Consider the following 12,252-nt stretch of genomic DNA (forward strand, 5'->3'; position numbering starts at 1 on the left):
TCTATGGATTTTGTTTCGTTTGGGGAAGTATTTTAATTTTTGTTAATGCTTTGTTATATATTTTGTAAAATGCAAGTTTAAGATTATTATATATAGCTTCAGCAGTCTAAAGATGCTATCTGCATCCAGTCTGTTTTTCTGATTTCATCGTTTACTATTGTTTTGTTTAGAATGCTATAATACTGTTTTGTAGTCTCAGAGATTTTTATGGGTTCTGGTTCAGTGTATAACTGTAATGCTGTGAAATAATGGTCTGCCAGTTTGCGTGTTATGATGGCTGCTGTGTGGCTGTTTGGAGGGGGCCATTATATTTATATGATCGATGCAGGATGAGGTTGTTGTGTTTCCGACTATCTCTTCTCGTGTATACGACTGTATGGATGGGGTTATGTTATATGCCGATAATAGGTCTAGGTATTGTTCTGTGTTGTTATTTATGTTCCTAATGTTTATATTAATGTCTCCTATTATCATCAAGTATTCTGAGGTGCCTACTTCCGTGGCTGAAAGCCATTTGTTTAATTCCAGGAATTTTGTGGTGCTTAAGTTGGGTGGTCTGTATATTGCGTTTAATATCAGGGAGTTTTCTTGTTTGGTGTTTTTAATTTCGATGCATATGTTTTCTGCGTATTCTAATTTATAGTTTGTTTCTGTTACTTCTAGTTTATGTTTGGTAAATATTATTATACCACCGCCTCGTTTTGTTTGTCTGCAGTGTTTGTGTTCTTGGAAGTGTGGCATTTGGTAGGTGGATGCCTCTTCGTTTGTCGTGGATACTTCAGTCAGTATTAAAATGTCTAGTTCGTCTATATCTTCCTTCAGATAAGCTTGCAAGGTCAGCCAGTATTTTTTCAATGCTTCTGATGTTGATGTGGAGAATAGATAGTCCTTTTTTGGGGATTGTCAGTTGTTTCCATTCTGTTATTGATTTCAGAATGTGGCAGTTATCATGTTCCGGGGTGATACGTCTGCTTGATGGTCTGCATTCATGTTGGTTGGTGTGCTGTCCCTTCTTTACGAGTTGTCCATATTCCTTTCAATGTGGCAACCTGTTGAGGTCGTCTTCGGATTTTATTTCGATTGGTTTTGAGTCTTGTGTCTTTCTTAGGAATATTTTGCTGTCTCTTATCCATATAAACTGGTAATTGTTTTCTGTTTTTACCTTCTTTGCTTGGTAGAATATTTTCTGGTAATATGGCGTTAGGTATTCGGACAAGTATATTGTTGGGCTGTTGGTGAGTCGCACTACGACGGGAGAAGGACGGGTATTATTTTCTCTTTTCCTTTTTTGTGGTAACCGATACACTGTCTGGATGTCTCTTGATTCAATGGGAGAGCCAATTTTTTGGCTTAGTTGTATTACGGTGTCTCTTAGATGTTCCGTAGCTATTTCTGGGAGACCAGTTATGAGGAGATCATTTTTGTGCTGCTGTTGGTTTGAGAGTTCGCACTGTTGCTTTAAAGAGTTTAGTTCTTGCCGTAGTTCCGTTGTCTCTTTAATTAAATTATGCTGTCTTTGCGTTAGCTCTTTAACGCAGTTATTAATTTCTCTTACGGTCTGTAATACACCTTCTACCGAGTTATTATTAAATTTAATAAATTCCTCATATTAGTTGAATTTTTCTGTAATTTGTGCGGTATGTTTTTGAAATAGTTCTCCAACAAAATCGATTAAACAGTCTTTTAGGTTTTGTAATCTATTTTCAAGTAATGCATTTAAAGATGGCTCACCTGGGTTTCCGTTGTTGTTTTCTTTGTTTTTAATTCCCTCTCTTGTTGAGAGCTGTTTACTGCCTGCGGTTGTGCTGTTTTCCGCCTGCGGTCGAAGGCGACATTCTTTTGTTGTCTCTGCAATGGGGACACTTCCACTCGTCACGATTCTTGTTTGATTTTCGCTGCCAAGTAGACTCAGACAATCCTGAACAGAGAAAATGCATGTTTCTCTGGCAGTTCCTACATATGATGTGGTTTTCTTCCCCCGTTAAGTCTTCTTGGCATTTGTAGCAATTCATATTTCTTGTTTGACGATCTTGCTGTAATTTCTAATATGGCGACTTCCTTTGTTCTCTCCTCGCGTAGTTGACCAGCGTATACTTCGAACTTTGAATACTTATATTTTACTTATTACTTAACAGATACTTACGTTTTTTACATCAATATGTTCGTCGTGAGGAACGGAATTCACTGATGTACTTTAAATTTTAATTCAGAAGAAAATATCTACTTTGCAACTTAAAATATGCGAGCATCGAAATAGCGTGCTTGCGACCGCTTAATAATAATAATAATAATAATAATAATAATAATAATAATAATAATAATAATAATAATAATAATGAACTCTTTTGAGAATTAACTAAACTCACAGCTGTAATATCAATCTTGTACCTGTTTCCGACCTCTAGGAAATGCATGCTTTCAAATTCATTAACTTTCGAATATGACGAGTGAACATCAACATAAACACCCCGCCTCGGATTCCGAAATTCATATTCTTCTGAGTGAATCTTTGCATACAGATAGATGAAGTTATTTTTCCCTAAAAAAATGAAATGACAAATTATTGTTGCTTGCAGTGAAGAGCATCTTCCAGATATGGCAAATTACAATCATTAGAAAATAAATTTCAACGCGCATTGATATTTACTGAATAAAAACAACTTCATATACTACTGTACATGATTTGATTACCACGTCTTTCGACTGTAGCACTGTGCCGATTACTAGCATAGTTTCAAAAGAAGCTAAGTTAAACAGGCTAAGGCGGGGGGATGACAGATTCTTTCCTTCTGAAACCTCACGTTTTTCATCGCTCATACCATGCTGTGGTCATGATTGCTTGGAATTTCTGTTAACGTAAGCAAGACTATGATTCCAATGTATTATATCTGTTAATTGCGAGTTATTGAGGTCAGTTGACTTGTTTCTAAGGGTGAAAAACAAGAGTTTACAGTCGGAAAACCAGCCTACAAATTATGAGACCGACAAACTCTGCTTAACATGAGAAAAAACTTTTCCAGAAAAGGTTTCCTACAGCGGGTTCAACCTTAGCTCTTTCAAAATAAACGATATCGTCAATACCCACATGCCTACTGAGATCATAACCCAAAAACATTTTAATCAGCCAGAAAATCCCACACAGTTTACAGTCGTAATTAACGGGCTTCATAATGCTGACGATTTTCACTATTTCAAAACAACAAGTGGCACTGTAAACATGCGAATTCACCATTCCCATGAGTTTGTTTAATTACCCTAGTAAAGCGAATGTATAATTCCCCTTCTCTTATGTTACGCAGAGGCTGTTGATATTGGTCGTAACTCCGGTCAAGCGTAGCTGTTGCTTTTTGCAATTATGGCTGAAAGAATGAAGGCAATTAAAAGAGAGTTTGTGAACTGTGTACGCTTTTCTGGGTGAACTGTCCGGTTTTGGCGTATTTGCATTTTGAGTAAGCAATTCCGGCTTTCTCCATGAAGGGTAACCAGCCGTAAGTTAAAATTTTGTTATATTCAATGTTCACGTTTCATCGCGAATCACGAGACATCGTCGATGTTTACTGAGCCGCTCAGCTTCTACAGTCCGAAGCAAGTAAGGCTGTGATGACAATGTATTACATCTGATAATTGCGTGTATTATTTCAGGATAATATTTCTTATTTCTGGCAGAAAAAAACCTGCCATCTGTTTAGGAAATCCTCTAGCTCGCCTTTACTTAAGAAATCAAAAGTTTCTCTTGGTTTTAGATGGGAATTAAATCCGGATTTCTGCCACCCCCGTTTTGATTACGCCAAGAAGATACCATAAGCAGGATGAATATCCCAGATTCCGCTAGCGAAATAACAGTTTTACCTTCTATCAGGTAATACCCGTATATATACCTCATCATTAGTCGAAAAGAAAGTCGAAAGTAAGAAAGAAGAGGAAACAAACGCTCCTCTCATTACAGACTTGAAAAGCACATTTATGGATAACACGAGATGCTTCTCCTATTTATCCATTATATGTAACCGAAATTCGACAAATATACAAATCATACAGACAAATCGGCCCTTCAAAACACACGCAATTTACAGACAAAAAATACTAGTTGTGGTAGTGGTGGAGGTGTGCGGTACATGGCGTTGATGGAGATGATTCGTAGTAGAGGTTCGGTGTAGTAGTTGAGACAGTTGTAGGTGTCCTCCCGCGATGAATCTTCGGACTCCTTTGAGGTATCACAAATAATAATAATAATAATAATAATAATAATAATAATAATAATAATAATAATAATAATGTAACCGAAATAACAAAACGCTCACATTATTATTATTATAAGAATTATGATGAACTGAACTGTTTACAACAGACGACAAATAATCCCACTAAATAAAGGAATGCAGGGTAAAATAGAAATAGAAAGGGAGAAAGAAAAATGTATTTGTTCTGCGATAGAAGAAATGAAGTTGATTGGCAGCCTCTTGGCATTTAAATTCGTTTTCATTGCGTCATAAAACAGGTTTCAGTATTGATATGAATATTAATTTAAATACTGATATTAATTTCAACTTCTAAGCTGCTACAAATGATATGAGATTAAATATTCCTTTACGATATCAGGTATATCTTTGATCAATCCAATTTCTCAACGCTCTTTATGGTTACAATAATTATAAATGATAATAAATAAATTAAGTTAATAATAATAAATAATACATAAACATTTTTTAAATAATAATAATAATAATAATAATAAAGGATAACGATAAAAGTTCAGATCCGAATAACTATCGCCATGTAATATGCCTGCAAACCACACTTGTGCTATACTCAGCAATCAGAGCAAATTACACACCCCCCCCCCACACACACACAGTTACTTTAACTAACTTACTATCAACTAACTAACTTTATCCAACGGCACAAAAGGGCAATTTTAAAAAAAATCTAGAGGAACAAAATATCATCTCATGGTTTTTCTGATTAATAGCAGTGGTGAGCCATGTCCTGGAGAATTATTCTTTCTTCGTTTTCTTTTGAGTAATTTTAAAAATATCAAAATCTGTGGTATCACTTGATTTCGCAGTCATTTTTACTACTTCATCTGCAGTTTCATTTCCCTTTAATCCAGCATGGGATGGAATCGATCGAAATATTATTTCGGAATACTTCTGTAGTTTGTTTATGTTTTTTCTGTCTCTAAGTATCTCTTTGTGGCTAGTGTAGCAGTTCTCAATTGCTTGAAGGGCCTGGTAAGGAATCTGTGAAAAATATTAACTGTTTGGGGGTTTTGTTTACCTAAATGGTGCAGCGAAGTGTTAATAACTATTAATTCTGCCCTGCATGAGTTGCATCCTATACTGTTGGTTGTTTTGAGTTCTATATTTTGAGAGCCATAGATGGGTACATCCACGCCCAGAATTGCCATTTGGATTTTTGGAGCCATCTGTGTAGACCTTTATTGAGTCAGGTCCGTATTTCATTATTTTGAAACAGCTAATGATCTCAAGATTTTAAGGTTTTCTAGATTTTTTGTCGTCTTTCCCTATTACAAAATTAATAACTATATTTCTCTTGTCTTGATTTCGAGGAATGCTGAGTCGTTGGGTAGTATTTTATTCAGACAATCCAAAGGATTTTTTCCCCATGATTTAATGCGTTGTCGATTTTTTCATTATTCTGTTTGTTGGTTGCCTCTTTTTAAAAAGTTCACTTGTTCTAAGATGTGCAAGGTTGGCTTTTCTTTCTACAAATTTAGTAAGATTTTCTTGCTACCTAATTTCAAAGGAACATGTTTGGATTCGAATTCTGCTATTTTTCCAAGAGTTGTATTTCTTAGTCCACATACGATTTTAGCTGCATTTTTCTTAATTTTTACAAGCTCGTTTAAACTGATTTGTGATGTTTGCAATCAGAGAAGTGAAGCATTTTGGGTCCGATAAGAGAGTTATTTGTGACTTAAGGGTTTAACTTCAGCTCCCCACTTGAGATACTTTTCATGATATTTAGTCTTCGTTCTGCTCCTACTACAATAGTGTTGATATGTTTATTGAAGCTTAGTGATGGGTCCATAATAACTCCAAGGTATTTCTGGTTTTCATTAAATGTAATTAATTGATTGTTTAGCTTAATCTTTGGTCACCACTTTGATTATTAATGGAAAATACACATATTTGTGAATTATTAACGTTAGTTTTGATATTTTTGGTTTCGACAGCATATAGGTAAACTTTCAATGGTTTGGTTTAAGTGACTTTCTGCTGATTCTAAGTCATGATTTGCTAAGAATAAGTTCAATTTCTGAACAAACATAGCAATACTTGTTTCTTTATTTATATTTTTGTTTAAGTCGTTTAAGTAGATGGCGAAGAAATGAGTGGACTAAAAATGCTGCATTGATGGAATCCCTGTTTTATTTTTACTTTCTTGGAAAACGAATTATTTATTCTAACTCGAATTGTTCTATTTCTTAGAAAGTCAGTATAGAATTGGTAGGTTTTATCTGGAAGTTATCTTGAATTGACTGGGATAAGCAGAAAAGTTGACCAGTTGTTGAGTGATTTATTCTTAAGGCAGCTTGAAAATGTTGTAGTGTACTATTTTTGTTTAGATAGTAATTCAAACTTTGGAGCATTTTTTTCATCAATTCGCCTGGCGAATTGATCGATTGGTCGGTAACTTCCTGGTCGTTCTTGTGGTTTGTTAGGCTTTAAAACTGGTATGATTGTTGCAGTTTTCCAGTCGTTCGGATCCTCCCGTTGTTTTAGGCTATTGTTGTATAGGTGAAGTAGTCAATCTCGGGATATTGGAGAAAGCTGCTTGATCATAAGTCTTCAGACTCTTTGGAGGTGTCACGAAATAATAATAACAATATTAATAATTCCTTGTATGTTATCCGACCCACATCATTTATTTATATCTAGTATCTCAAATGCATCTCTCAATTTAGAGGCAATCTCACAAATAAGGGGCAATCATCTTGATTGAAAGGGAAGTGGCACTCCCATGTTCCCCTACCTGGATCTATCCTCTTCTTCTTCTACTTTGAGGAAGATCCACTTAATTTAATATTTCTTATAAGGCCTTATCAGCCAACTCTTCTTATTTTCTGACACTTATGCTATTAGAGTTATCGAGAGCCATGGGGTCTTTTCATTTATCGCCTTACAATTATGCCCTCTCTATAAACTTTACTATAATTCTTCTATAATCTACACTTTCCCCCTTCAGTATACCCTATTCCTCCTATGGGTTAAAAACACCGAATTAAAATTAGGAGAATTTCTAAATTACTACACAGAATTGTGGACAGACAAATAATTTTGAAAAAGATAACTGGCAAACAATTAACGAAAATGAAAAGGAAATAAATAAAGAAGAATTAGAAATCAGTCTGAAATAAACAAGAAACAGAAAATCACCTCGAGAAGATAAGCTAGGTTCAGAACCATATAAATACGCAGGAACAAGGATCAAAGAAAGAATCTTATTATTTTTAAAATAATATGGCTATTTTTAAAATAATTTAAAAAAGAACATGACTGGATAACGCAGTTGCATGAGATCTTTTGTATGAGATGTCTCTCTTATGCTCTTCTATGCGTTGTTCAATATAACTGCGTTATCCAGTCATGTTCTTTTTTCAAACTCTGAAGATAACTTACAGAAAGCTACTTTAGATCTAAATGAGATAACTAAAGATTATGGTATGATATTATCAACAGAAAAATCAAAAACTATGGCCTTGAAAGGAAAATCGTAGAATCAAGGGAAATCCTACTGAACCCGGTCCACTTAAATAATAATTTAAGTTATAACATCCCAGATAGCCATGCTGCAGTTATTCAATATTGGCGTTCACGTGAACTTGCACGCACAATTGCAACAAACAATGGCACGTCAGTTGGAACAACTTGAAAAATACAACGTTTTTATGTATCGATTATGTGAGGCAATTTGTACCTGTAATTTCCAGTTTGTTTAAATAATTCAATGTTTATTAGTATTCCTTTCCTTTATAAATACCTGAAGAAGGCTGCTATATGCCGAAACTAGTAGTATTTATCATTAAAATCTTTATATGTTATCTCGGTCTTGGAGTCATTAAATCTATTTTTTTCAAATGTATAACAACTGAGTAAAAGCTGATCGCCACATATACTGTATATATATATATATATATATATATATATATATATATATATATATATATATATATATATATATATGTTAAAGATACCAAGCTATTTTAAACCTGGTTTTACTCCATTTCCCAAGTAAGCAAACAGACAAATAAGTCAAGTAATGCAAGTCTAGCTGATCCTGCAAGTAGTGCAAGACCAAGATAACTCATGGTAAAAGTAGAATACGCTCTGATCACTAATCTTAATATTTACCCATAATGCAAACCACATCTCCTGGAGGAGATGTATGATGTTTTATATTAAAGGCAAGGGGCCACTACCCAGACCGGTTTCGACCTTTATTGAGGTGTATTTAAGTAAAGACCTCTCTAAAAATTAGGACGATCCCTAGTCCACTCCATAGTGACCGAAAGACCGTCCAACTCAGCGTTGTTTCACTCAGTGACAGGCTCACCCCATCACTGAGAAGAACTTCCCACTGTTGGCTCTACCCAGTGGCAGCCTCACCCCACCACCAGCCATAGCCATAATCTCAGCGGTGGCCCTACTCAGAGACAGGCAAAAACCTATCCCCAAACAGAGCCTTTCAAAGCCAGCCCCATCAGTGGGAGCCAGGCTAGAAATATCAAGATTTAATAATACAGAGCTTATAAGTATTTTACCAAAACAAGTTAGCATAAGGTGTTTAAACCTTATGGTAACTTTTTAACCTCAATAAAAGAGGAAACCGGTCTGGGTAGCGGCCCCTTGCCTTTAATACAAAGCGTCATACATCTCCTCCATGAGATGTGCTTTGCATTATGGGTTAATATTAAGATTAGTGACCAGAGCTTATTCTACTTTTACCATGAGTTATCTTGGTCTTGCACCATCTGCAAGGTCAGCTAGACTTGCATTACGTGCAGGCGCAAACTTGACTTATTTGTCTGTTTGCTTACTTGGGAAATGGAGTAAAACCAGGTTTAAAATAGCTTGGTATCTTTAACATTTAATATACCCAAGGTAAAATACTTTCTACATTTATATCTCCTCCTGAGATTTTTATTTAATAAGGTTAAAACACCTTATGGTAACTTCTTTTGGTAAAATACTTATGAGTTCTGTATTACTAAAATCTTGATATTTCTAGCCTAGCTCCCACTGATGACGGAGATTTTCTAGTCGAAGCGTATTAGTGTTTGTTATTTATCTTGTTTTACTAACATTTTGCATTTTCTTCTATTAACTCTACTAACTTGCTGGTAGTGCGGTCTACGCACTACGGGATTATTCAGAGTCGCAAGACTCTTAATTTTTTTTCCTTTTTATTTCAGACGCAGAGATCAATATGAGTGGAGCAATCCCCCCCCAGGACTCGGGCATTAGGAGTGGAGATTCCAGGTTTGGAGAATTCCAGAATACTTACAACTGTACTTAAGGAGCTTGTAGGAGTCAATAACATCTTCTCCTTCACCACCTATGGACGAGGACGATTCTTGACCGTCGTCAAAAATGCGTCCACGAGAGATAAACTTTTAAAGGGTTTTCCCGTCCAAGGGAAGCAGGTAATCCCAACCATGGTGGAATCGCAGGTTCGACAACTAAGAATCGACCGCTTCCCTGTGGAATACCTAGAGGCCGGAGACGACGTGCTCACCCAGACATTCAGCAAGTGGGGGAAAGTGAGCAACATCAAGAAGAGCATCTCCAAGGAAGACCCCGCTTGGTACTCGGGAGAAGTTACCTTCACGACATGCGCAAGCCCATCCCACGTCGCGCGTGATGGTAAATTATCCCGGGGTACAGAGGTAGTGTCTGCGATGTGGCTCGGTGGAACATCTGGGTAGTGACTGCCCCCCGAGCCAAGTGTTTCAACTGCGTCGCAGTCGGGCACATCTCACATCAGTGCCCACACCCCTGCCGTAAATGCTCTAGCAATGACCATAAAATAACATCATGTCCTCTAAGAACATTTGCAGAGCGGGCAGGGGCGCCAATCGAACCTATTAATCCGCAGCCTGCAAAAGACGCCGGCGAATTTCCGGTACTCCCCCAACACCATCGGGCAGAAGACCTTTACACAAACTGTTTTGGGGAAGATTAAGAAGCGTCCTGCTACAACACCAGCAGAAGAAACTGTTTCCCGCCCAGCAACCACCTCCGCTGAGGAAGCAGTCCCCCCTCGGCAACTTCCATCGTTCCACCACCATCGGAACAAGAACAACAACCATCCGAGGGTAATACGGACGAAGTTATGGATAGCACAATACCAGCTATCCCCCTCCCCTCAACAACACCAAAGGAAACTTCGTCCGTCGACGCTTCAGAGACCTCACCTGCAGTAGCTAGCATCCCTCTCCCTGCAGAAGATAACACCATAAAAGAGGGGGGAACAAGATCTTCCACCTCCTAAACCTAAAGAACCTCCCAAAAAAAGGAAGGAAGTGGCTTCCCTAAAAGCAGAAAAGAAACACCACTGTAGCCACTCCAAAAGAAATACGAACTCAACAACATCTGAGTCCGAAATTGAGGTGGAAACCCTTTACAGACATAAAGAAATTGTCAATTCCAAAATCAAAATATTTACCGGTTCCCAGTTCAATCTATATGATTACGAAATGAAGGACAATCAGATCGTCAGTTTCAAGATTAAGAACATTCGCCACGAGTTCGAGGTATTCTCGAGCTCTTGTGTTAAACTGGAAGCCGGTCTGCAGGGAGCTGGATATTCTACCTCCCCCTACAGATTGATAACTTAGTCAAATATGTAAAACAGTTTCGTATCAAAGATCTAGACCGGCCATAAAAACATCATAATGTCACCCCCCTTCTGTGTTACCTCCCTCAACATCAGAGGGCTCCATTCACCACCTAAACAGCAGGAGGTGTAGAAAATCATGCTAGCACCCAACATCCGGCTCTTGTTCCTGCAAGAAACCCATTTCTTTCATTTCGAAGATATGCAGGAACTGAGCCATAAGTACCCCGTCCATTCATTCTAGACTTTCGGCACAAATACCACCACCGGGGTCAGGGTACTTATTCTAGCCCCCCTCCTCAGAGACTTCCATAACATCCAGAGTGATACAGAAGGGAGAGTCCTTGCGGTCGACTGGAAGTACCAGGGCTGTATCATAGATACATTAACATCTACGCCCCAGCACATGCAACAATAAGACCAGCCTTCATTCAGTCGCTTCACACATACTTGTACGGCGTCCATCACGTCATCTTGATGGGGGACTTTAATTGTGTGGCGAACCCGGCCTACGATAAAGTAGGGGGAAATCCCAATACAGGTACTGCTGGCTACCAGGACTTGGAAATTCACCTTAGGAATCTCCAGTTTTCAAATATCTGGAGGGCTCACAACCCCTACTGTCGGGATTATACTTGGACAGGCCAAGGCATCGGCACACGGATCAAACTCTTCTACTTGTCACCATCCCTTGTCTCCAGAGCCGAAGCTATAAGGCACGTTCTAAATAATTCTACCATCTCGGACCACAAATTAGTCGTGCTCAGTTATCATCCATTAGAAGCTGTCGATGTTGTTCCGGGCAATGGAAGTTACCATCAGATTCCTGTCCCTGTTCTCAGCCAAGCTTAACCAACTCTGCTCCATCTGGTGTACCGCTGGCTGGGACTGGGACTCCTTGGAACGACTAAAACTTACCATCAAAGACAACATGATAAAATGGGGCCAGGAACGTGCCTTCCTCAGAAGAGATCGGCTCCGTGACCTTTACAGGTGAATGCTCTGATAGAGACATTAGGGCGGTAAACATATACGGTTTCACACCGTACTCGACGGAGAGATTTCAAACCGTGGTCAAAAACGACCAAATAAGAATGAAATTATTAGAGGGTTTCCCTTGTTTGGGGGAAACAATCAAGCCTTTTTTAGTAGGGAGTCTACGCAAAACATTAAAAATAACCAGATTTTCCCTAGAATACCTGGAGAACGAAGCTGACATTAAGAAATTCTTTAGCCAATGGGGTGAAATTCATGATATCAAAGCGATTGAACACGCAGAATACAACGGCTGGAAAACAGTTGAAGTAGAAATCCAGATGGATATGAAAACAGGTATTCCCAACTTCAGTAAGTTGGGCCAAACAAGGGTTATGGTCAACTACCCGGGTGTCA

The 12,252-nt window shown here is 37.9% G+C and overlaps 1 protein-coding gene across 1 annotated transcript in view; it reads right to left on the reverse strand.

The window, feature by feature from the left end:
• Positions 1 to 12,252, reverse strand: part of LOC150106113 (uncharacterized) — a 190,203-nt gene that overhangs the window by 81,042 nt on the left and 96,909 nt on the right. The window contains exon 4 of the mRNA XM_090394632.1: positions 2,367 to 2,539. Coding sequence (XP_090250758.1) covers positions 2,367 to 2,539 — 173 coding nt within the window. The remainder of the gene's footprint in view (positions 1 to 2,366; positions 2,540 to 12,252) is intronic.

The sequence above is a fragment of the Typopeltis vanoorti genome, chromosome 6 (assembly GCF_054136105.1).
Source record: "Typopeltis vanoorti isolate ZY-2024b chromosome 6, IOZ_Tvanoo_1.0, whole genome shotgun sequence".
Lineage (NCBI taxonomy): Eukaryota > Metazoa > Arthropoda > Arachnida > Uropygi > Thelyphonidae > Typopeltis > Typopeltis vanoorti.